Here is a 27,766-nt window from a genome sequence, read left to right as displayed (position 1 = left end):
GCTCTCTCCCAGCTCTTTTTCTGGAATAACTGACAAATCGTTCCATTTGTCCTCGTGCAGAAGTTTCACACATGCCACTTTCCTCACGGTGTGCTTATTGTCAGCCACCAACACGTAAAATAAATTGTACACCAAATAAACGAGGGAGAAGAGGGAAGTAAGGAGAAAAGAACACATGGATACTTCCAAAGCACCCGGGAGGACAGCTCCTGTTAAATCACTTGGCATTCTATTGTAGAACTGGGAGCCCTCCCACCCCTAGTGACAGAATAAGTAACTTACTTATTAGTTTAACCATCTCAAAATAAGTAACTTAAAACTTCAAAACGGAAGCACACTTTCAGAGGTGAACCACCACAAAATCAACCCCGCTAGATTGGGGCAAGCAGCCTAAATTTTCATGCCTCAGAAATGTTAAATGACATTGACACATTTTCATTACTTACTCGCGTCCCTATCTGAACAGCTGAGCCGACGCCATTTCATATTTAGGAACAGGGCACTCAGCTAGACCGGTCAGATAGCAGAGTGGAGCTTTGCCTGAGTGACCAATAAGATTGTGAATTAAGAGCATCGGTTGCCACACTTAAAAATCTACCTCTGGGTTCCACAGACATCAAAGGACGCTCGCATTCAGCACCTTCAGACTTACTTGTGTTCCTGTGGTTGTGGTCCTCTGGGAAAGAAGCATCCGTGGTCCAGGCTGGAATGTGTTGGCTGGGATGTGCAGTGGATGTCACAGGGCTTTCGTTATAAACTGTGTTTGTAAGAATAACATCAGACACTTGGACTTCACCATCAGTGACCAAAGGCTCACTCCCATTTGATTTAAAATAGGCCTTTTTTAATGTTCCTAAAGACAAAAAATATATATTTTAAAACACTACTAAAAGCATTTATTTTAAAAAACTTATTAAGAAAACTCTAGAGCTACTTTCCAAAGTCTTATTCTACCGAGGCAAACACAAAGAAAAGGATGATGGCAAGCACGACGACCCACTTCACTAGGACAGCCAGGAGAGTGTCTCCTCTACCACAAATCACATAACCCTGTGAAGAAACTATTGCTTTCTCAAGAGCTGATAGAAACTGAGTCTCCCGTCTAGGTTCTGTGTGTCCAAAGAATTTAGGGCAATTCCACCGCGCCTGAGACTCACCAGAAATAAATAAAATGTGGTGAATCTTACAGTGTTTCCTCCCCGCTTTCTGTTTCTCAATTTCACCCATCACTTTATGCTACTCAGTACTCAGGACATAACATACACTCTCTACATCTCTCTATCTGCCACCAAAGGACACAATAGTGTCTGCTTAGCTTCAGTCTTATATTTCTCCACATTTTGCAGTGAATTTCAGTAAACTATGCATAACGGAAAAATAGAAATAACAGGGCTCATAAATTTACCTAGACTTATTTCATAGAAACCAAAATAAAGTAAAACTCTAATTCCAGCAAAACTAAAAGAAGAAACTACATTGTTTTCATGTTTGACTAGAAGCTATAAAATATAATTATAGGAAATAAGAAATAGTCATTCAACTAATATTATCAACTGGTCACTTTCAAGGTATTCATTCATTGACAAAATAGTCAAACCTAAGATTATTGGGAATCAGCTAGCTTTAGCTTTAGGCAAAAACTTTTAAAAACTTCGAAAGAGATGGTGTATTTTTAACTCAGTCAGAATAGACAACCGACTGTTTCCAAAATACAGCCCTGAAGTTGAGTATGTCACTAAAATAAATGAGTGTGATATTGATCCATTATAGAAATACTCAAGGGAGATCTTTTTTCTAAAAGCGCTTACAGTGAATGCTGTAATTGGCTCTCAGATTTCCAAACAGCCATGGACCATTAAAAATAAAAGAAATATAAATAAAATGTTTAATATCAGTCTATGGAAAAAATTTCTCTACATGTGCTTGACACTTGGAAAATATTAACTACAAATCAAAATAGAAAAGCAGCTGTTTTCTAGCTAAGGTCAACAGTTTCATCTGCCAAAGGATTCTAAATAAAACAGGGGAGCGTAAAAGCTAAATCGTGACCATGTGGTACAGGTAACACCCTCTCCAAACTGTCTGTGTGATTACGAGTAAATATCAAATGCAGAAGGTGAAATAAAAGACTTCATTTCATTGGTTTTGAGTTTTAAAATGATTTAGAATTTATCCTAGATCAAAATAAATGTATGTGATAGATTTGATTACTATATAATACATACTTCATTCATACAGAAAAGTTTACTAATATCAGTTAGATATAATCTAATCAATTGGATATAATTTTATTTTCACCCATTTGTTAGTTGGTCTCTTCTTTCTTTATTTTGGCATAAAGAGACTTTTCATATAACATGTTATTTCCACTAATGTGGCTGGAATGAGTATATAAGGAGCAGAAAGTTGATTTATTTATCATGCTAACTCTGTGAGTGAGCATCTGGCTCTGTCAACAGACTTTTAGCAAATGCCAATTCCTCACAGTGATAGCCCTGAGTAATTCACTCAAAAGAGGATCCTTGTATAATACATTCCAACAGTTGTTCTTAACATTTCGTTTGTAATGGTTAGCCTTATTAACACTCTTTCCTTTATCTTTTTCATCTAAGCACGGTGGTGAAAGTGTTAATAAGATCTGTTGGCTCTAAGAAGTCCTTTGAAACACTGACTTTCTTAGGAAACTCTGACTCATGTAACAATTTCCTAGAAAAAAGGCAGCTTCCTGCTCTTAAACTCTACATATCAAAGCAAGTTGGCAGAATAGAGATAAAGACAATAAATGATATATGATAGCTGCTGGAGCTAAAGTCCCTAAAGTATATTTTTGAGAGATAGACAGACAGATTGACAGAGAGCGGGAACAAACCTAAAGGATGTGTCTTTAAAAGCCTGAATTCACTAAACAATTTGTTTTCAGGCATCTCTGGAAACTGATCAACTCTCAACTCACAGTTGTTCATCTGTTATGCATTTTTTAAAAAGCACAAAATTAGAACTCAATAAGACTAAATACTCTCCAGCTACACCATGACCAGCTATAAAAATGCTGAGAGTTATTAGTCTGAAGTAGAGTGTTCATTCTTCCAGTGTTGCCCCATCTTTTTCCACATTCCTATTTTTGTAGTGCTGTAGTTAAAAGTGCAGGTTCTGGGGCCGGCCCGATGGTGTAGTGGTTAAGTTCGCGTGCTTCACTTTGGTAGCCCGGGATTGGCAGGTTGGGATCCCAGGCAGAGATCTACACACCACTTGTCAAGCCATCTGTGGCAGCATCCTACATATAAAGTAGAGGAAGACTGGCACAGATGTTAGCTCAGGGCCAATCTTCCTCCCCAAAAAGAAATTTTTTAAAAAGTGCAGGTTCTGCAGCCTGACCACCTGAGTTTAGATCCCATCTCTAGTACTTGCCAACCCTGAAACTTCGGGCAACTCTCAACATCCATAAAATAAGGAAAATAAAAGTACCTCCCTTATGGGGGTGGCCATCAGGATCAAATTAGTCAATACGTACATAAACACTTGGAACAGTTCCTGGCATACAGTAAGTTCTCAATGTCAGTCATTACTACACACTGATAGTAATGAAAATCAAATTGTCTTCCTTGGGGCTACTAAGGTACTTTTAAATAAATACCAATTTTCTTTTACTATAAGTGCAACTCAGCCATCAAAATGGCTAAGGAAATTTTCAAAAGTGAGTCACTTTATCCACTTTTAGAATGAAAGAACGGTGGCTCTTTCATGCTACGTTAATAAGAGCAGGCCACATTGTATCAAGGTTATATGGCTCAAAAGTGTTTCAGCTCTATCACACAGCTCGATTTAGCAATGTTTGAGAAATAGTCCATAATTCCAATAATAGTAGCCAAGCTTTACTGATCACTTACAATGAGTGGGTTGAACACCAAAGTAGGCAAAATAATGCTCCCCCAAAAATGTTCGCATCCAGTCAGAACCTGTGACTGTGAACCTGTGAATATGTCACCTTACAAACCTTACATGGTAAAATGGATGTTGCAAATGTGAGTAAATTAAGGAATTTGAGATGGGGGAATTATCTTTGATTATTCAAGTGAGCCAAGGTAGCAACAGGGTCCTTATAAGCAGAAGAGGGAGGTGAGAGAGGGTGTATCAGAGTCACGCAGTGTGAGAAAGACTCAATGGGCTCATTTTGAAGATAGAAAGAGGCCACAAGCCAAGAAATGCGAGAAGCCTTGAGAAGCTGGAAAAGGCAAGAAACAGATTGTCCCCTAGCGTCTCCAGAAGGAATACAGCACTGCCAACACCTTACTTTCAGCCAGTGAGATCTATTTTGGACTTCTGACCTCCAAAACTCTGAGGTAATATATTTGTGCTGCTTTAAGCTACCAAGTTTGTGATCACTTGTTACAGCAGCGATAAGAAACTAATACAGGAGTCTTGTTAAGTATCCTCACTAAAGGCATCTACTGAGTTAGCCTTCCAAAAATCCTATGAACACAGGGGCTATTATTAACTCTTCTGTATGGAGTTTCAGAGAGAAGGAAACTGAAGCTTACAAGAGTTATTTAAGTTATCCAGTAATTGAATTGGACATGACACATACACCCACACCCACATCCACTTCTCACTTTGGACAAGGTATACAGGTTAAAAAAAATCAATCATCATAAGCACGTAAAAAAACTATCTTCCTATGATGTGAGTTTAAAATTGATTCCTTGTCTTTATATCTCGAACCATGTGGTAACACATTTACTTTGCATTTTCTATGTGCCAGCAACTTTGTATCTACTCTCTGCTGAGATCACAAAATTTAGCAAGCAGTTCTTATCATCACATGTCTACAGATTAGTTGAGACAGGCATGCAGTCTAAAAATAGGAACCATGCTACAAGTGCTTTGAGAATGAAATCCATAGGACAATCTGGTGACAAAAGTAGAGAAGTAGCTGTCATTCCATTTGAGAAAGTCAGGAAAGGTTACTTAGGGGAGAATGATCTTCAATGTGAATCTTAACAGATGATTAGGGATTTTCTAAGGTTGAGCAAATATTTGTGGGGAAGAGGGAGGTGTGGTAATGGAGAATGGAGAACTTTCTAGACAGCACACAGAGGGGAAGATACACAAAAGCCTAGCAGCAAGTAATTAAACATGGCGAACACACAGGAGACTGGCCAGAGAAAAGGCTGGAAAGCGAGTAGAAGCCAGACTGGGAAGGGCACTTCCTGTTAAAGATTTGGAATTGATCTTGTTGTGATGGAGCACTTCTGAAGGGTCTTACACAGGGTGGAACGTAAGAATGGTCACTCTGGCAGCTGGAAAGGGGTCAAGTCTAGAGGACTGTTAGAAGGCTATTGAAGTAGTCCAAGAGGAAAAAGAGTAAGGCCTGACCCACGGCAAAAGCAGTGAGGACAAATGGAAGGTTTTGAGGGAGCTCTCAGGGGTAAAATTGTGAGAATATAAGGGAAAGAGTCAGAGGTCCCTTCAAGGTTTTGATGTGGATTACTGGGTAAATGAAGGTACTCCCAACTGAGACAGGGTGGTAGGCAGTGCTATTCATCATATATTTTCAATTCTCTCCCATTCTACCAGGACACACGCTTGGGTTACATTCTTGGGTCTCATTCTCTGTCGCTTGACATCTTTGATGTCAGTCAATGCGTACAAATCTCCAGGTATAAGATGAATAAGTTCTGGGGATCTAATGTAAAGCATGGTGATTATTGTTAATAATACTGTATTACATACTTTTTTTAAAAAAAGAGCCTCTAGTGCTCTTTTTCTTTCTCTCTGGCACCATAATCACAAAGGTTCAAGATGATGGCTGGTCCATCAGTTTAGTCTCTGAAGGACTCAGTGAGCACAGCTGCCGTGCCATCTTGCAAAGGACGTATAGTATGAGTGAGAAATTGATCTTTGTTGTTTTTAAACCACTAGTATTTGGGGATTATTTTTGTTACACAGTATAGCATAGACTGTTCCAACTGACACAACAGAAAATAGAGAATGAAAAAGAGAATCTGCAGGAACTTACTTTTGTTATTGTTATTGGTGTAAATGCATTGAGTATAAAATGCATGTGAGGGGGCCGGCTCCGTGGCCGAGTGGTTAAGTTCACGCACTCCCCTGCAGCCGCCCAGGGTTCGGATCCTGGGCGCAGACATGGCACTGCTCGTCAGGCCACATTGAGGTGGCGTCCCACATCCCACAACTAGAAGGACCTGCAGCTAAGATATACAACTATATACGGGGCGGAGGGGGGGAGAGATAAAGCAGAAAAAAAAAAAGGAAGAAGAAGATTGGCAACGGTTGTTAGCTCAGGTGCCGATCTTTAAAAAAAAATAGAAAAAAAAATGCGTGTGAAACATTAAGGAGAAAATGCCTAAATCTGGAGCAATCTAAATATTTCCTCCAGAATGCCTTGCCAGACTACTCCCCAAAATTTGTATCTTTGTGTTCCTAGAGCACACACTGCTTGTATCACATATACTCTCAAGTGGAATTGTCTGTTTTCTTGTTTGAAGGTATTTTATGCATGTCTGCCTCTCAAGCACCCAGCAGAATGCTTGGCGCCTGTGTAGGCCTTAATAAATCTTTTTCGAATGTATGAATGATGAAGGAAGTCATGGGAGTGATGACATTGCCAAGAGAAGTATGGGTGTAAAGTGAGAAGAGAGCTTAGGACAGACGCTCTAACATTTAATGGATAGGTAAAGAAAGGCGAGCTTAAGGAGCTGGAGAAAGAGCAGCCAGAAATAGAAGGAAAAACAGAAGTGATAATATGCAGGCAAAGCAGAAGAGCATTTCGAGAAGAAACGAGTAATCAAGACTGAGCAAGATCCTATCTGGGTGTCACCCGTGAATGGAAGAAAGCATTGCAGGCACTGACTGACAAGGAACATGCTCCTTCTGAATTGGTGTAAACAAACACAGAGAGAAAGAATAGGTTCTTCACTTTAAAGTCTCGTTCAATCACACATTAGTTTCAAATGTTGCATGTTGGATAAAAACACATTGGCAGACTTGGTAAGAACAGATTTAGTAGCATGAAAAGAAGAAAAAGAGGGAAAGATCCGATTGCAGTGAGTTGAGTAGTGGAGAAAGGATAGAAATCATCTGGGGATCTTGTTAGATTGAAAATTCAGCAGGTCTGGAGTGGGGCCCCAGATTCCAGATTTTGCATTTCACACAAACTCCCAAGAGATGCTGATGCTGCTACTCCACAGACTATACTTTGAATACAAGGTTTTAGATTATCATTTCAAAAAGCGTTAGGGCCTGGTCTAGTGGTATAGTGATTGGGTTCGTGTGCTCAGCTTTGGCAGTCTGAGGGTTGCAGGTTCAGATCCCAAGTGTGGACCTACACACCTCTCATCAGGCCATGCTGTGGCAGCATCTCACATACAAAATAGAGGAAGACTGACAATAGATGTTAGCTCAGGGGCAATCTTCCTCACCAAAAAAAGAAAGAAAGAAAGAAAGAAAAAACTTTAGACATTAAGTAAAACATCGGCCTCAATGTTAAAGAAAAACTATTCTCAAGTTTTAGAACCCTCTCTTGATGAATCTGCCCCAGAAGGCTAAAGTTATTAAAGGAACTTGGAGATTTAAATAAGTAAGGTGGAGTCAGGTTATAAAAAATCATAGAGAATCTTAAATTTTTGTTGTAAGGAAATAAGGATCTGGAGGTTTTCCATTTTAAAATGATATTCAAAATACAACATTACAAGTTAGGAAGTTAAGATTCTTATAATTCCAAATTCTTGTAAAAGCCACAAGCTTCTAAGAAATTTGCTAAGAGAAAAACTATATTTAAATTCAATGATCTCTACCTCATCTAGCATTTTTGAAAAGGAAAGTCATTTTGTAGAGGAGTACTTCTCTTGAGTTCAAGAAAAAGTGGATAGTTTACCATATTTCCTATACCCTCCACTACTATAATTCTTTCTTCTTCCTTGCATGGCAAAAATAAAAATTAACTGGCCACCCATAGACTTTTCATCATTTAAGAAAATTAAGAAGATCACTTTAGGCTGTTCTTCATAAGCTTGTGGCTAAAACAAAGCAAATTTGTTTTAGATGTGGATGAGTGCAAGAGCCTGTGAAACCCAGTTTTCAAAAGCCTGGGAAGGAAAAAGTAAGAAGTATTCTAATGAGATTTTTTTGGACCATAACATTGGTAAAATTAAATTGAGATGAACGATAGTTTGCAAAAATCAGTGCAGACCATGCCCCAAAGCAGCACATTTGTAGGACTCTTGCAATAACCTCCCATTTTTTCTTTCTGCTACATATTCTACCCACTTCAACCCTCTCTCCACACAACTGCCAGTGGCATCTTTTAAAAACCTCAACCACAGTAGAATACTACTCAGCCATAAAAAAGAGGAAATTTTGCCATTTGTGACAACATGGATAGACCCTGAGAGTATTATGCTAAATGAAATGAGTCAGATGGAAAAAGCCAAAGACCATATGATTTCACTCATATATGGAAGATAAAACAACAACAACAAACAAATGCATAGACACAGAGAATAGATTGGTAGCTACCAGAGGGGAAGGGGGTGTGGGGAGGGCGAAAGGGGTAAAGGCGTACATTTGTACGGTGACAGATGGCAACTAGATTTTTGGTGGTGAACATGATGTAGTCTACCCAGAAGTCAAAACATAATGATGCACACCTAAAATCAAAACTATATGACTATAAAGTATATATAACTTACATATAAATTATAAATTATAAACCAATGTCACCTCAATTACTCCGACATCCTCACTGTAGAGCTCATGTTTCAAGTGCCACTCCATCAGGGAAGCCTACCTCAGCTCAGACCAGGTTTGGTCCCCTGTCATAGCTCTCATAGCAACTGTCTCTTCCGACATAGGAGTTACCTCTGCCATAATTAATTAATTGTGTGATTATTTTTGATGCCTCTCTCCTTCACTGAACTGTGGAGTCCACGAGGGTAGATTTTATTCAAGGCTGTGCCCAGTGGCTGTAGTACACTGCTTTGCACATAACAGGCACTCAATAAATGCTTGTTAAAGAAATGAACAGTATCGAATTATATCTACAATTCTATTTCTGTTACATGTTTCTCCACATATCAAAATAATTTCATGATAAATGTTGCATATATATGTTTATATATTATTTACATGTTTATACATAATTTCATGCAGGGATCCATTCAATCTCTGATAAAGTATTCTGTCGCATAAGCTGACTCTTCTAGTCACGTGATGACAGTACAACCTGCTGCCAGTTTAGTTCTTATAAGAAAGGAATTAGCCTCTGAAGGTAACTCTCAGGCCGAAGCATAAAAGTCACGCGAAACTTGCCATCATATTGCAAATACAACAGTCAGTCAACTTTAATCCTTTCTAGCTACTTTATCAACAATTAAAATATACTGTGGCAATGGCTTGGTTGTGTGGTTATGTGGTTATGGATTACGGGATTACTATGACAATGGATCATAGTACAAAGATTTTAGTTCTTATGGATTGAGTTAAAATGAGATAAACATTTTTTAGTCAATTTCTGAGTATAACAAGACTATTTACTAACATTTTATCTGATATTAATAATATTCATTAGAAAAAAACAATTATTTACTTTCATAATGAACTTTGTAATTTATAAAAATACTTTCATAAATAGTATTTCATTTGACTTCCATAACAATTCTGTGAAATGAATAAGAATTATATTCCTCATCTCACAAAGAAGGTAAAGCATTTGACCAAAAGTCACACACCCAGTAAATGGAGGACCAAGTCGCTAAACCCAGACCTCCTAGTGTCAAGTTAAAATTCTTTCTTATATGTTACATGGACCTTCAGATTAGATTATAATTGAAGAAATAAAAACCTAGGTATAACATTGTATCTTGCTCACTCTTCAATTTTCAACTTTATTCAAAAACCTGAATCTTTATTTTAGAGTCTAAATTTTGGAACCATAAGGACAACTCAGACTATCTGCTGATTTTAGAAATACTAAACTCAGCTAAACTAAACCAAACCTTTATACCCCTAGCTTCAGTTAAGGGGAGCAGAAGAAAAATAATTTGTTACTGCTCTCTTCTGTAACCTGCTGCTGAAATAATTATTCAGAAAGTCCAACTCGCTTATCTTCAGAAATCTTTTTACCATCTTGACTTTACACATGAGAGAAACCCAAACAGACAAAATGAGAGACACATAGCGCATCTGTGTTTGTTAGCATAAGGTTTTTATTATCTTTTCCTGATCAATAATGCTCTCACTACTATCTGTCTTTTGAAGACAGCTCCTGTTATTTAAACACAATTGGCATTCCAGCATCCCTTAGCAACACTTATGGACCCAGAAATAACTATAAAACTTTGAAAGAGCATGGAGTTATAAACTCAAACCAAACAGGACATTTTTAAAAGCAGAATTTAATGAGTTTTTTAAACAAAGCTATAAAATGGTTTTATTGCTCATTACAACAACAAACATCTCAGTTATAAAATAGGAAACGTTTATTTGGGCAGATATTACTTAATATGTCTGCATCAAACCATCTGGTACAAAACCTATGAAATGCTTTTGAAAGGTTTTGAAGAAAATGTCTGGGAAACCCTCACTTTCTAAAAGGTTACCTACGCATAAGCCAAAATAGCACTTTAGAAGTGGCTACAAATCGGTACACTTCCTGATCCCATACATAAACAATAAAAACACTTCCACTCCTAGTTATAAACTCAAGAGAAATGAAAACATATGTCCACACAAAATCTTGTACGTGAATGTGCAGAGCAATATTATTCACAATAGCCAAAAGATGGAAACAACTAAAATGTCCATCCATTGACAAATGGATAAACGAAATACAGTAAATCCATACAATGCAATATTATTTGGCTATAAGAAGGAATGAAGTGCTGATACATACTACAACATGGATGAACCTTGAAAATATTATGCTAAGTGAAAGACGCCAGTCACAAGAACCACATATGGTCATACGAAATCTCCAGAATAGGGGAATCTATAGACACAGAAAATAGATTGGTGATTGCTTAGGGCTGGGGCAGGGGGAAGACAGAATGATAGCAGGGGACAGATAGCTAAAGGGAGTAGAGTTTCTTCTTAAGGTGATGAAAAGTTTCCAAAGTTAACTGTGTTGATGGTTGCCCTTATCTGTGAATATACTAAAAATTGTTGAATTGCACACTTCAAATGGGTGAATTGTATGCTTCGTGAATCATATTTCAATAAAGGTATAAAAAAATAAAAATAACCCACTTAAAGCACTGTTTTAACAGCACCTCCCCTCTGCTCAGAGGCCTCTAAGCACTGAAATACTTAGAAGTGTGTTTTAGAATCATATTAGCATTCTACCCTGAAAATGAAAGGGAATATTCTTCATTGTATGTGAGCCATTGAACACAGTATTATGAGAATCAGACTGTATTTGCTTGTCCCACAATGATCTAACTTAACATGTCCAAACCAAACCTCCAACCCACCCTCCATCTACCTGCGACCTACTCCTCCACCTTTACTTCCTGCATGAACAGATGGCACCAAAATCAACCTGGTTGCCCAAGCCAGAAATCCGGGAGTCAACGACGCCTCCTTCTCTCTCACACCAAAACCCAGTCGGCTTGATTTCTATTGATTTTAATGCAACAAATGCCTTAATTCAAGCCCTTATCTTTTACTTAGACCATAACCAAAGTCCCAAATTGGTCTGCTTGCCTTCACTTCTTTCTGACTCTAATCCTCTGTAGTGTATCCAGGTCTATTGTCTTTTGCAAATGCAAATATCACTAGATTTCTCCTTACTTGGAAAGATCCAATGTAAACCACCACCCATAACAGTAGTTTTCAAGCATTTTTGCAGCAGATAAATATTATTTTCAAGTAAATATCATATAAGATCCTAATATCACAAATAGATATGAGCTGTATTTTATTGAGATTAATTTACTTTGTTGTAAATGTATAACTTATTAAAAACCAATCAATGAGAAAATAGTTTTGCTGAAATTAAAAAAATCAAAATCATTGGTAATGCAATTAGATCAGAATCATCTTGATATTTATTTCTCTATTTTATTTGATTGCGCAATTTCAAAAAATCCTGATTCATAGCAATAGGTAACCACCAATGGTAATATTTTGAGGGTTTTCCGCCCCCCAACAGCTCACCTTTTAAACTTAGGATATTGCTCACTTAAAGAAAGATAGCAAGATCCAAATACAAGTGAATTATCTGTCAGCATAGATTACGTGGTTGCTGGTCTCTGCTAGCTTAAAAATTGGTATGTAATATTTAGTTAGAGTGTGTGCTCAGGATCTATTTTTTAAATTAGAAACTCCAAGCACACATTTGGGCAATCCTTGAGTCCCTCCTCAGAATCTTGGTTCCACAGAATAGAGTTTGAAAACCAATGACCTAGGTGCTAAAGCTCAAACCTCTTAGGAGGAATCCTAGATTCTGCGTCATTTGGACCTCATCTCTCAGTCTAGCTGCATTTCAAACAACTGCCAAAATTTCACCCATTTTCCTAAGTCCATCTCCATCTTTCATGTGGTTCTACTCTTGCACTTTCTATTTTCTCTGCCAGACCCATGTACAAGTGCCTTCTAACCTGAATTTCTACTAACTATTCCGAAGGTCAAAATGTTAATGCTCCATAAAGCCTTTGACTCCTGCGAAGCACCTTGTACGTACCTCCATCATCAACCTGTGTTGCACAATAATCATCTCGTCCTCTCAACTGTGAGTTCCCAAGAAAGCAGGACTAATTTAACCATCCTTAAGTTCTCAGGGACTTTCAAAGTGCTTGATACCTAGTAATCACTCCTTAAAAGCTTTGAATTAATTAATCTATTAATTAATATTAATGACTAGTCAAGTGATTACAGAGGCTGAAGCTACAGATCTGCATAAGATAATCAACAGACAACCCTCTTAATGAGTTGACACTTTAGGATAAATAAGCACTAAGTAGAAATCATTCTTATAAATCATGCTAATTTTAATTTTGACTTCATTTTTCTGTAATAATGGCATCACTCACCAACAAAGCAAAGCAGAACCACCAGCAGGACAATAAGAGCACAGATACATGGAATCAGGACCAGCAAGAGGAAACGGAGAATATTAGCAGTCGCCAGCTTCTGCGAGCAGCCGTCACCCATGTTACCGTCATCGGCTCTCAAGACCTAAAGTAAAAGAGGAAAATAAAATATGGTTTTAATATTACAAAGCAATTCAATACATGGCATGAAATTTTAGAGTACAGCTGTCCATTCAGAGCAGCAGCATTCTGAGAGATTTTACTGTGTGTACTTTAGGGCATGAAATGAGGTTAGTCACCAAATCACGCTAATAAATGAACAAACCACGTTCAGGGCAGAGCAAATCACCTATTTCTGAAAGGTGTTTCAGGAGTACATGAACTTTTAATGATATTCCATCCTGATTTTTTAAACATATTTGCCAATTTGAGCTATTCCAAAGCGCTATGAATTACCATGGCAAGAACTCACATCGGTCCAGAGTTATAAGCAAAAACTGCCTAATACTGTGATAAAATATTGGTGAGTAGGTGTGGACAAGACATTATCCAGACTTCACTATTGTCTCGTTAGTCCTAACCCAAATCTGCATGAATCTGGATAAAATAAGCTTTCAGCCATTAATAATTCATCAAAGTTAAATATCACTGACCATGTATTTAGTGACAAGTTGAACAATAAAGAGCCTGTCCTCTTGGCCAGTTAGACATTGACGATCTCTCAGGACATCCTCTGCTGTCTGCACTGCCCCTGCAGCCCATCCATTTGCGAGAGGATGACGAGGTGCAATGTGATGGCTCAGATAAAGTTCTTGTCTTCAAATACTTTAAATTTTGCCTAGTTCAATCTCCTTCCAGAAATGATGTCTGGAAATTCATTTATTGCAAATGGCTAGCTTAAGGCAGTGACTTTTTCAGTAGGAGTCTGAGATAGAATTAAAAGTGATCTGAGTCACTCACTATGAGCCACTCTTCTGATCCCATTAACAAAGGCATTTCTCATGATTCTCTCTGGACTTCTGACTTTCCTTGCATTTTCTCCTCTGACAGTTTCAGAGTTTAACTACAACCTCTGTGCAACTATCTGCTCAATCTCTCTGAGCCCTGAACTTCCTTTTAAGTTATAGCATATATTTCCAGTGCCTAGTACTTAGCAACATCTCTTCTCAACACGTCCAAAACCAAACTATCTCCTTTTCTATCCCCACCTTCAAACTAGTTCTTTCCGGACTTCTGTATTTGTGCTGACAGAAACTCCACTATTCCAATAACCCCGAGACTCCTCACTTCATCCTCCTCTCATGCCATGCATGGCCGGGTCTTATTGGTTCTTCCCCTATAATAAATATCTAATTTTGAAAAATGAATGACCTTTGAGATAGAGCCTTAACGTAAAAAAAAAGTTGTTTTAACAGAAAGGTCCTGTACTTGATCATTTCCAGTACATAACCAGCACCTGATAATTTCCCAAGGATAAAAAGGCAACTTTGATGGGTTCTTCTGAATTGTGAAGCATATGTGAGTCTCCATTTCTGCTTTATTCCCCCTATATCAGAATCAATTCTTGCTCGCTAACACATATTGCAAGCAGTGTTCACTACATACACCGTGATGTGATGACACCCTCTTTTAAGAATTTTAAGAATTCTCTGTGAGAGACATCATTTGAAAGAACATATGTTAGCTTGAGAATGGCTTGATTTCCCAGGTTAATGTCTTTACTGATCCATTTCCTCTGCAACTGGTTTAATCTACCAGCCAATGTGAGATCATTCAGAGTTAATTTACAATTTGATCTGCAAGAAGACATGGCACTGTGTTGGAGGAGGTCATCTAAAGGACGTGGCTGCTAGTTGACCCTCGAGCTGTACCTGACTCCTCACCTCCTCCCGTGTCCTTGGAATGTATATTCGGCCCACTGTTCTCACAGCTGGAGCCTTTTTCAAGGATGCAGCCTTGAGAGAGTAATGCGTTGTTGAGACCATCTGGACAGCACACGTGACTGAACCTAGTTAAGGCCTCTACGTAAACTTTTAGGATTCTGGCAGGTAGGTGTGGAAATCTAGTCCTCTTGCAGCCACCGAAGACAAGCCTCATACGTAATTCCCTTGTTTATTAAACCTGCTACCTACCAATCTAGAATGATCCGCCTCTTTCTTCAGTATCTCCTTGCCCTCCGTGTGCAGTGGCCAGTTTCAGATTTCACCTGGGAAGTTCCCACGTTTGCAAACCACACACTGACATAATATAATATAAGATCTGCAATAGCACATTGATTACAACACCAACATTGGGTGGATGGTACCCTTTCAGGTTTGGAGATAACGTATACCTGTAAAAAGCAAGTGTGGGATTGCAGCCCAATGGAGACAGCATTACAATCAAATTTTTATTTCATTTACTCAACAATTAGTTAGTAAACACCTACTAATTATGATAAGCATAGTGATGGATATAACAATGATTTCAGACTAACTGTCCCTCAAAAGCTCACATTCTTGTGGAAGAGATATGTACACAAATAATATAACTACATTTCAAGGTAGCAAACGATAAGCCCATGAAACTTATAGCTAAAGTGCCATAGGAATGCAAAAGATGGGAATAGGATCTCTTGCTGGAGAACCAGGTAAGACATTGTAAGGAACCAGCGCTTGAACTAGACATAATTCTGTGAAAAGGACCCCTGAGAAGCCCTGTTACAGTTAAAAAAAAGAGTGGTAAAACACATCCAGAGAGATAAGGAATTATGCCACTTTGTCTGGCTTCTACAACAATGGAAAAGATTTTTTGTTAAGGTGGTCACAGGAACATTATAGGGATAATCTTCTTGGGTGGCAAATTCACAATGGCTTCAGTGCTATCTGCTTGAGTGGCTAAATACATGCCATTGAGTATCCGTAAGTGAAGAGTCAGTGGAGAAAGTGCTGGAAGTTCATTTTAATAGCTCATATAAGAATATATCAACAAGTTCTTGACCTCCAGAAACCATATTCATGATTAGTGCAGTTATTTTTTCCAGTGACTAGGAAATTGTTTGCTTTATCAAGGGGAGAAGAGAAAGAAATACTTAGAAGAAATTCAGCACTAAGAAAGACTTAGGAGAAATTTCAGCACTTTGTTCAAGTGCAGAACTTTCCTCTTGCTCTCATGGCCACAGGGCTGTGGCTGCAAATGTTGCATTATTCAGAGGCCCTTTGATGTTCCTCTGAATATAATGCAACTCTGACTTTACTATTGAGTGAACAATGCCACATGAGATAAACTGGTAGGACAATTCCTAAGCTTCATTTCAGCGGACTGAACAACCCTCTTTCCAGATGGCACCCTCTTCCAGAATCTACCCTCCACATTGCTTGAAACTGTCAGCCAAGCCCAGGCACAGCATTCCATGGTGCGGCTAGGGAAGGATGCACCTGATTGACCTGCATGTATTTCAAATATGTAATTCTTGTGTTTTATTAATCCTGTTGGTGAAAACTCACTTCTTGTATCTTACGAACTACATTTATTTTAAAAGCTGTCATGTTGGTTTATATAATATGTATGGATACAATCTACCTAACTAGAATATTTTCTTGAGTCAATTTGGTTCCATTGGGAGGCCTTCTCATCCCTCGTCTACATTCTTAACTCCTCCCAGCTTACTGATTCAACTATTTTCACAACAGCCATTCTCCTTCTCTTTTGGAACCTACTGGCCATTGATCCCTCTATCTCCTCCCAGTCTATCAACTCTCTCCTTTTATCATTTCCTTACATGTCTTACTTAGAATCTTTGGACTATTATTTAAATAATACTCTTGCTAACGCCCTGAACCCTCTTATCCCTCCAGATTTTCTTCTCACTCACCCTGTAACAGCCAACACCAGATGAATCCAACAATCTACTCTCCGTTCTCCTCAAACTACCTCTTCCCACTCTTCTGCCCTCACTCTCAAAAGAGGACCCACTCCAATTCTCATCTTGCAGAGAAAATAAAAGCCATCAAATGGGAATTGCCTCACCTACCTAAATCTAAACCTAAACTCCTGCCCATTTACACATCCTTCTCTCCTGTTACGATAGAGAAGTTATTTAAGACTCCTCCTTTTTAGGACTAATCCTCCTCATTTTGTTACAGACTCCATCTCCTTCTCCCTTCTCAGGGATTTTACATCTTAATTCTCCATTTAATCATATACCCACAATCTATCCATATCTCTCTCTCTCTCCACCCCCCCGCCCCGTGTCTCCCATATCACTGCCATCAGCTTTTTATCATTTTTAGGTCTCTCCTGGTTATGTTTTTATCCATCCTGAAGTCTATATCCCACTTCAGCCACTGTCCTATCTGTCTTTTTCTTTCTCATCCAAAATGCTCTACGAGTTGTTAATATTTGTTGTCCAAATTTCCTCACTCACTGTTTACTCTTGTGGCCACTACAATTTGGCACCCTTTTCTGTCACTGTACCAAAAGAGCTTTTGCAATTGTCACCAATGACCTGAATGTTGCTATATCCAAGTGATATTTTTCAGTCATCATTTTAATGACATCTCAGTATCATTTGAGAGATCAAATTCTCAGTTAGCCACTCCCCTCTTCTTCAAGCACTTTCTTCCTTTGGTTTCTCTTTCTCCTACCTCTCCGGCCATTCCTTCTCTTTCTGTAAGCTCTTTTATCACATTCACTCTCTCCAGGAAATATCACCTAAACAAACAGCATCAGTGCCAGCCCTGCATGTGTGACTTACATCTTTAAACGGTAAGCACAGATCTTCCCTCTGAGCTCCAGACCTTTGCATCCAACTGGCCATTTGACATCTCCTCACTGGATGTTGCAAAAACACCTCAAACCCAACATGTCTGAAACCAAATAAATTATCTTCATTCCCATATCTGGTGTTCTTCCAGGGTTTTTTATCTCAGGAAAAGGTAACTGAGCACCTATCAGGTGCCAGGCACTGTTGGGGCACTTTGGACATATCGCTGTGCAAAGCAAAAATCTGCAGCCTCATAGATCCTCCATTCTAGTGAAAACTACCATCATGTCTCACCTGGAATACCGCAAACGCCTCCTCCCATCTGGTTTACCTATATCCATTCCTGCCCTCCCTGATTTGTTCTCCACACTGTAGCCAGAGTGAGAAAGAGGCTGTATGTCACTGGATGACAAGAAAAGGCAACGTGAAAAATGATCCCCAAACTGAACTAGTTCAGGAGATTCAGAGCCTGGATCCAGAGAACTATGTGCCCAGTGGATTGGCAGAGATTTCGGAAGGACTTTGGATTTCCACAGGGGTGTATGGGGTTTCAAGTCCATTTCATTAAGATTTCAAAGCTCAAGGAGACCAGGGCTGATATTTCAGTTACATTAACCTTTATCCTATTCTACCTCCCCGCAGCATTTGACTTTATTAACACGTGGTACATTCTTGGGAGTATTTCCACAGCTGTAAATGGCAGAAACTGCTTGAGAACAAGGAGACACCAGCCCATTGATTCCTCAGATGGAAGATGCTCTCCTGAGGCCAGGGCCAGGACTTACCAAAGATCCACTGAACCAGAAATATCTGACTGGGGATATCAGTTGCCCCGCTAGGTAGGTTCACCCAGAGAATTCCAGAGAAGGAAATATGTGCCAACAATAGGTCACAATAAAGCAGAAGTTCAGCCCAGAAGGGCCCACTTGCGTTCTTAAGGGTAACAGCCTTACCCCCCTCATAACTCCCCACATTCAGAGTTGGGTAAGTGGCTGGGGGGCTGTCCAGACTGGCCCCTCACTCTTAGGTTGGGTTATGTAAGAACTATTTTTTAATCAGTTGGACCCTCCCACATAATAAATCTTACATTTTAAATATATAAAGCAGGGCTCAGTAAAGTACAGCCCACGGGCCAAACCCAGTCCACTGCCTGTTGTTGTACACCAAGTTTATTGGCAGACAGCCACGTTCATTTGTTTATATATTGTCTATAGCTGCTTTCCGGCTACATCAGCACTAAGTAGTTGCAACAGAGCCATATGGCCCACAAGGCCTAAAATATTTACCGTCTGGCCCTTTACAGAAAAAGTTTGCCAACCCCTGATATAAAGTATATATAGTGAAACCTAATATAATTATACAAGTGGCAAACTGGCAGACAAAACTGCCTAATTGTTGCTGTAATACATGGTTACTCCCCAAAGGTTTCAAAGATAAAAACAGTCTTCAAAATAGGAAAAAAAAGTATCAAGACTACATGTGTTTGGGGCCAGCCCCATGGCCGAGTGGTTGAGTTTGCACGCTCTGCTTCGGCAGCCCAGGGTTTCGCTGGTTCGGATCCTGGGTGCAGACATGGCACTGCTCTTCAGGCCATGCTGAGGTGGCATCCCACAGGCCACAACTAGAAGGACCCACAGCTAAAATATACAACTATGTACTTGGGAGATTCAGGGAGAAAAATCAGAAACAAAAAAAAAAGAAGATTGGCAAGAGTTGTTAGCTCAGGTGTCAATCTTTAAAAAAAGAAAAAAAGACTATATGTGTTATATTAGAAGAAAGAAAAGCACAAGTTTCAGAAATATTCAAACTGAAACAGTCCTACAACATGCATTGTAAACTATAGGAACCAACAAATACTTGTAAGATTATAGAGCTAGAAAGTACAAATTTATTTCTCCTTCTGTAAAAACATAATCATAGCATAAATAACACTAATTCAGCTGTCTCTCTCTCTACGTATATATGCAAATATTGCCCTTTTCTTGTCGGTGTACGCCCAGCATCTAGAACAGCACCTGAACAGTCGGGAATGGATTAATACTGTTAAACAAGTGAATTAGTTAAGTCATCTAAACAAAAATTGCTCTGTATGTAATTAAGCAAATCACTGCTTCTCTTTTAAATGAAATATGCCTTAAAAAGTCTATTCCTGAATCATCCAAAAATATTTAGAGGAGAAAAATCTATTTTTAAAAAAAAGTAAAAATATTACCCTTTCATGGAAAATATACTAAAATTAATAAAATAAGTTTTTACTAGAACTATTAATACAATTCCATATTCACATTTCCTATTGTGAGCTTTGAAGCCAGAACATTTTGTGTTTCAAAAAGCAAATTGTCATGGATTTTATTATAGACAAAAATTTTTAACCACCACCTATGTTGAGAACATGAAAAGAAGTGGCCTGTAACTCCATTGAACCCCTAAATCAGAGATCCCAAGACATTCTTGGTTCACGGCACCTTCAGTGTCCAGGTAATTTCTTCAGTGATCCTAGTCCAAAAAAAATGCCTAACAGTTTCATTTATTAAGTAGCTTGGTCCAACAATTTTATAAGTATTTATATCCTAAAAATTTAGTAGCCACTTGAAAAAATACTACACACAAATTAAAATAAAAAATATTTTCATGTCTTTCTTAAATACCCACAATTACTTACTAATGGGACATGTGCATCTGTTGGGCAGTGCACAACATCTCAAACCTTGGAATCAGATTGGAAACCACCACCACTCATTGCCTGTCCCACATGGGTTTTTTTTTTTTTTTTTTTGGTGAGTAAGACCTGCCCTGAGCTAACATCGGTTGCCACCCTTCCTATTTTTGCTTGAGGAAGAGTGGCCCTGAGCTAACATCTGTGCCCATCTTCCTCTATTTTGTATGTGGGATGCTGCCACAGCATGGCTTGACCAGCGGTGTGTAGGTCTGCACCCAGGATCTGAATCTGTGAACCCCCCCAGGCTGCCAAGCAGAGCTTGCAAACTTAACCACTACACCACTGGGCCGGCCCCATCCACGTGGATTTTTGCATGGTACAACTTTTCACACAGCAACCACCAAGAAACTAGCTTTATGAAGACAGAATGACATCATAAGGAATACAGCACAATCTGATGTTGAAACTGTCCACTACCACAAGCCAGTATTTTATCTGGTAACCAACAAATGTCAAGTATTGCTGGATTTCCCTTAAAACTTGTAAAGAAATGGCAGAGCATCTGTGAGTCACCACAGTGTCTTGGGGTACCTCAGCACACAGTTTGGAAATCATGGTTCTAGACTATTTATTTCTCCCACATCCATCTGCATGAGTCCAAATCCTTAAAGAAGTAACTCGTATTTCACCTCATTCAGAAAGCCTTCCTTGATTACCCGGACAGAAGTGATCTCTCTCTGCCTCATCTGAATTTCTGGTATGTGGCAGAGACTATTGGGTCCCAGCATCTGTTCTTTCCTTTGATTTTAGAAACAGAACCCGAAATTTCAGCTGGACCAAAATATGACAGCCACTTAGAATAAATATAGCATTTCCTGGCTTCTCTTGCAGCTGTCTGAGACCATGTAACTGAGTTCTTGACCATGGGATGAAATTGGAAGTGGTAAATGTGATTTCCAGGAAGTGTTCTCCATGAGAGGGGTATTGTCCTTCCTTTTTCCTGCTGGCTGGAATATGGATGCAACAGCTGGAGCTCCAGCAACCATCTTAGACCCAGAAATGAAAGCTATACGCAGAGGATGACTGAGTAGCAAGAAAGAGGGAAACTGAAAAGCTATACGCAGAGGATGACTGAGTAGCAAGAAAGAGGGAAACTGGATCCCTGATGGATCAGTAAAGCTGCCCTGTTAGCCCTGAACTGCTTACTCTCAGACTACATTTACATGTCAATCTGAAAATTCTATCACTTGCAGCTGAAGCAATTTTAACTGAACTATGGCACTTACCGCTTTCTACTTCATATAATGGCCATGTATTTACATACTAAAATTACTGAACTGTAATTTCAGGATGTAAAGAGCTGTGTTTAATTCATTCAACAAATAGCTATACCATGTACCCAGAACATTATTTTTATCCCTTAGTCAACTATTAAGTGTCTAGTATATAGCAGGATCAAAATAAATATACATTCTCTCAAGTAAATGAATAATTCACAATTAAAGGCCAGCAAAATTTCCCAAGAAAGTTTTGGGTTTTTAATATACTTACTTTTGATGGAAGGAAGGAAAGAACCATTTAAACACCATACCTCTAGGCTTTTCATGCTAAGCAATGTAACTCTCGAGTTTGTTTATTTTTGACCATAATTAACAGCAACTCAGTGCAGCCAAAGAGGATCATCTCCTGCTAATCAGAAGCCTGGGGCCATTTATATGTCTTCGATCAGGATAAACTCAGAAGAAAAAATTTACAACTGAGTAAATTACAACCTAGCAATTTTCAATTACAAATTTCTAAGTACAGTGTGATGGCCCAAATGTTTTCAAACAGTGATTAATAGGGAGCAAACAATCAAAAGTAAGTTGGTCGAAATGCAGACAGTCACTGGACCAGGTCCTCTAGCAGTCCCCGCAGAGACCCCGCATTCTCTACCTACTTCAGCAATCTCCTACTGGTTTCCCCATAGCCTCACCTGTCCCTTTCAACCTCCACACTGTAGCCCACATCACCTTTTCAAAATGCTCATTTGGATATATCACCTCCCAGCTTAAAACTCTCCAGAGACTTGAGAGACAAAGACCAACTTCCCTAACATGATATAGAAGACAACGCTTCTCAAACTTCAATGTGCGTGTGAAGGAGAGTCCTTCGTGTGGGGAGAGGCTGATCCTGTAGGCCTAGGGTGGGGCCTGAGACTCTGCATTCCTTACCAGCTCCCAGATGATGCTGATGCTGGTGGCCTGAGGACCACACTTTGAGTAGCAGGATCTTCTAGATCTGCCCAGCCTGTACCAGGCTCATTGCACACCACTCCTGGACCCAACACGCCCCCTCTCTATGCTCCTGCCACCCGGCTCTTCTCAGGTCCTTATAAGTACTGTCTGCCTGGAATGGCCTCCCTCCAACTCCCAACCTGCCAGAGTCACTCGGGACTCACCCTTTATACATCAACTCATGACCCATGGCTAGTTCTGGTCTTTCTGCCCTTTATCCCAGTTATAATTTATAGGTATTTGTGTGATTATGAGATTATGTTGGTTATTTCTGCCACACTCTGAGCTCCATGAGGTCAGGGACCATGTTGGGTTTTTTGTTTTGTTTCTGGTGAGGAAGATTGGCCTGAGCTAACATCTGTTGCCAATCTCTCTCTTTCTGCTGAGGAAGATTAGCTCTGAGCTAACATTGGTGCCAATCTTCCTCTATTTTCTATAAGAGATGCCGCCACAGTATGGTTTGATGAGCAGTGTGTAGGTCCACACCCAGAATCCAAACCTGTGAACCCCAGGCCACCAAAGTGGAGTGCACACACTTAACCACTACACCACCAGGCAGGCACCATGTTGGGTTTTGCTCACCGTTGTAGCCCCACTACTTAAAAAGGGCCTGGCATGTAGTAGGCATTCTATAAAAATATTAAAATAATGTATCAATAAACTCAACTAAATATGCCCTCCCATTGTCAGTAGAGTCTTAGAAACACAAAGAATTGAATGCTGCTCCATGTGTGAATAATTGCTACACTCATAACGATAATAGTAATGATAGCAATGCAGCAAGAAACCCACTGCACGTTTCCTGTGGGCCAGGAACTCCTCTAAACTTGTTGCATAGAGAAATGCTCTTAATCTTCAAAACAGCTCTACTAGGTGGATGCATACCCGCTTACAGATGAGAAATTTGAGGCTCTTTGTGAGTAACTTAATAAAAATATTTCAAGACAATCAACAAAAAACGCAGAATCTAGGGGTCGGCCCAGTGGTGTACTGGTTAACTTCGCATGCTCCGCTTCAGCGGCCTGGGTTTCACAGGTTCAGATCCTGGGCACGGACTTCCCCACTGTTTATCAGGCCATGCTGTGGCAGCATCCCATATACAAAATAGAGGAAGATGGATGCAATGTTAGCTCAGGGCTAATCTTCCTCAGCAAAAAGAGGAATATTGGCAATGGATGTTAGCACATGTTCCTCACACACACACACACACACACACACGGACAAAAAGGATCTAAAGTGATATTCAATTTCCTTTTCTGAAATCCAGTAGGTGACTAGAGATCCCATGGTTTTTAGCCTTAATTCGACACCATAACTTTCAGAGCTTCCTGGAACACACTATGCACTCTCCAGCTCTGTTTCTACAAAGATAGACAAAGCTTGAAAGCTCCCACTGAGTCATGCAGAGCTGACCATGGATGCCCCAAAGCCTATGAAGGACCATATCTTGTAGCCTTCAACATTAGAGTTTCAAAACCATCCACTCCTCAATATCGCTGCCCTTTTAGGGGTAAGAAATAGACTTTTTCCTGAGTCTCCATGCTTCTGTGGCTCCTTCCAGGTCAGACAGGACATAAGGGAGGATTACCACCTCACTGCAGCTGGACAATAAGATACATTTTAGAAATGGCCTCTCTGTGGTATTTTTCAATTTTTTTCTAGAGCTCACTTTTCACAATTATCTTAAAAACATTAAGCCAATTGAATAATAAAACTTTAATTACCAGGACTCTTTAGTTTCAGAAATATTCTATTCTCTATCTTTTAGAGAAATGGAAAATCATAAGAAAATAAGCAAATTATCAAGAATTAAATTTATATTACCAGAGAATGACATGGAATTCTGGAAAATGTGGGATCTTCTACAATTTCTATAGGTTAGAATATTTTGCCTTGAGAATGCCATGCAGGTATTGGCCTCGATCATCACTTTTCAAAGATGTGGATGCCGTTCTGCTTAGTACACGTAGATAACATAAGAAACGTCATTTTCAATAGCAAAGATTAAAATAGAAAGAAGGTTCACGTTCCTATTTAATACATCAAAAACCTAACAACAATAACAAAAAACCCTATTCCCTGACCATTCCAAACTTTTGCTAAACATATACCATTCTTGGCCTACAACAGCTCTGGAAGAGATAACATTCACTTAAACCTCCTGTCTACGAGGAGATTAAATCAGCTTTTAAGGTGCAGCATCGGACATAGAAATAAGTTCATATTTTTATTTCAAATAGGATTGGTTTACATTATAACCAAAGATCAGGCAAACTTGAAGTAGTATATAAACTGTTTCTGACTAACAGTGCATTCTGAGATGTGAGGGTTAATTCTACTTTCATAATGTGACACTACACTACGGATTTTTTGAAATACCAAAATGATTATATTCTTAAATACAATTATGAAATTATGTAGACTTAGTTAATACAGGATGGTTAGTCAACACAGTCTATGAATTTTAGGTGCACAAATATCACTATTCAAAGGTTGTCCTAATTCACATGTCAATTTGGTGGATTTAGTAAAATTCTGTTTATTGCTTTGAAGTTTATGTTATGACCAAGTCAAAATATAGAAATATTTTTAAACCAAAATGACAGCATACATGCTAGCAGATGGGATTGTATGCAAAATTGTGGCGGAATTCAGTGACCATCTGCCCTACCACAAAAGATTTGATTACAATGTTAAAAGCAATTAAAAAGAAAAATCCTTCCGAAATCAACACTATGTATTGGTTTGAGACTAATTTAGCACCTTAGTTCTCTAGGCAGGAAGGTGATGAACTGCAAATGCATTCACACTTTGCTGTTTCAGTGGAGCAGAGAACAGCCTGCAAGGATGACAAGGTTGTTCCAACTGGTGCGGCTTGAACAGGACATGGAAGCTCCCTCTAAACTCCGTGGGGATATTATGCTGTCACATGTTAATAGACTCGCAGTCCTGAAAAAATGCAGACAGAAGTCTTCCCTAGCTGCTAGATATTTGACTTGGAACACTGTCCTGCACAACCATCACTCCAAAATGTGATATGAATTGTTTTTTCAGTGTTAAGATGGAGCTTCTCCAACTCGCCTCCACTCTGTCCACTGAGCAAAAGACGAGCCAATTGTTACCCACTTATTTAAGAAGATAATCTGCCAGTGCTAGATGTTTTCCTCTCTGTTCTCAATGAACTGTGAAAGCATTCCCCACATGAATTAAAAGTAGATTTTACGGAATGAGAGATCAATGATTTAGATACTTCTCAAACCAGGCATCTGCCAATTCTCCATAATATTACCTCCCATTCTACCAATAAGCAAAATGCCTCCAAAACCATCCATCAGTGAATTATGCCAAACCCAAATGTCTCTCATTGTGATGTCTGCTTCTAACATCCCAAGAGGCGTGAAGAACAGGCATCTGCTTTTCAGTAAGTCTTTTCATCCCATGTTCTGGCATTTAATTGAAGCAGACAAAGTTCAAATAACTCATGCACTCTCTCAAAACGAAATTTTTCAATTCACACCAGAACACATGGTTCTGCAAGCCAACTCGGCCCACATTTTCTCCTTTGAAAATTAACATCATAACAACAGCACCAGATAGTCCTTCCCTAAGCTTCACATTCACACATCCCAGGATGGATTTCAGTATGGAGACTAAATACCGACAAAATATTTTTCCCGTTGCGGAGACCAGATAATAATAATCCAGTCCCCAGGCAGTGTATCACTTGAGCGTTTCATTTTGAGGGTAGCATTGTTTAGCTGAAGTCTGACATATGAGAGAGAAGATTGGAATGTTTCAGAGGCAACTTGTACAATATTGTCTCCACCACTGACAATCTAGGTGACCTTATAAAGTCATCACCCTGTCCTAACCATACTTCCATATCTGCAAATAAGGCATAGAAAATGAATGTCTTGCTCCAACCACAAATATTCCAAAAATAAACTGAAATTGGTAAAGCAAAAGAAAATTAAAAATAATAATAATAATAATGTTTTTTTCAAGTTCAAAAAGTTGTAAGAGTCCTGATTTCTCTCTTGAATGCATAACATGGAGTTTGCTCAATTCAGTCTCCCTAGAGGAAAGTTATAATCTTTATTCACGTGAGATGTCTTCAGAGGCAAAAGGAGAAACTTTTAAGGAAACTGCATTTTCTTCAGAGCAAGGTGGGAAGGTCACATTTCTGTGACAGTTACGGGAGATGATCTTGGCAAGAAACAGCAGGCAACTCCATATCTAGACAAGACGGACAAATAGGACCCTGTGTCCTGTTTCAAGATGACTTTGCTCCCAATCTCAAACATGTCAATGTTATCATTTTATGGCAGATACAAATGTTAAAGTAATAAAAGATTCCTTTTAAAGCTGATACAATATCAGAACTCTTTCTGCATAGATTGAAGAGTCTTAAAGGTCATTCTTTCACTATATTTTTTTGGAAACAATGGAGGCTACAGGGGAAAAAAGGAGGGTTGGGTTATCCATCCGTCAGGAAATTAAATATTTGACATTTATTCATAAAAGTGTTTTAAGTTTCACATCCTGATTATAAGTTACGGCATTTCTAAGGAAGCTATGGCTAAACCCAGAGAAGCCTAACGTATTGCCAAATGAAGCCAAACCTATTTTTCATGCAGCACAAAGGAAGCTGTTGAATTTGTGCAAATCTTAGACACCTAATTGACTCGCTGATCCTATAACAATGGAAATGTTCTGACTTTTAGAAATTGAAACAGATTGGCAAAGTGAGTAGAGAACAAAAATATTGACTTTCTACAGCTGAAAATAATCAGGAAATGCATACAAGACAAAATGGATTTTATGCTCTACAACAATCCATTTCAGGCATTTCAATGCAAAGTAAAGCATAAACAGATGTTGAAAACAGTTAACCTACTGAACTTACCTGCTGAAGGGAATCCTGCAGTAAAAGAAGGACAATAAGGATTTTACATGTTAGATGAAGCAGCAATTTCTTTCTGAATACCTGGAGCAAAAGGATGCATTCCAAACTTTACGTTCATCATGTTTTCCTATATTT

General features: G+C 39.0%; 1 protein-coding gene across 1 annotated transcript in view; it reads right to left on the bottom strand.

The window, feature by feature from the left end:
* LOC124237618 (atrial natriuretic peptide-converting enzyme-like) overlaps positions 1 to 27,766 on the bottom strand; it is a 211,430-nt gene that overhangs the window by 166,461 nt on the left and 17,203 nt on the right. The window contains exons 2-3 of the mRNA XM_046657472.1: positions 13,047 to 13,191; positions 653 to 853 (exon numbers count right to left, since the gene is read on the bottom strand). Of these exons, the coding sequence (XP_046513428.1) occupies positions 653 to 853; positions 13,047 to 13,191 (346 nt within the window). The remainder of the gene's footprint in view (positions 1 to 652; positions 854 to 13,046; positions 13,192 to 27,766) is intronic.

The sequence above is a fragment of the Equus quagga genome, chromosome 3 (assembly GCF_021613505.1).
Source record: "Equus quagga isolate Etosha38 chromosome 3, UCLA_HA_Equagga_1.0, whole genome shotgun sequence".
NCBI classification, from domain to species: Eukaryota; Metazoa; Chordata; class Mammalia; order Perissodactyla; family Equidae; genus Equus; species Equus quagga.
This window is presented reverse-complemented; position numbering and strand designations above follow the sequence as displayed.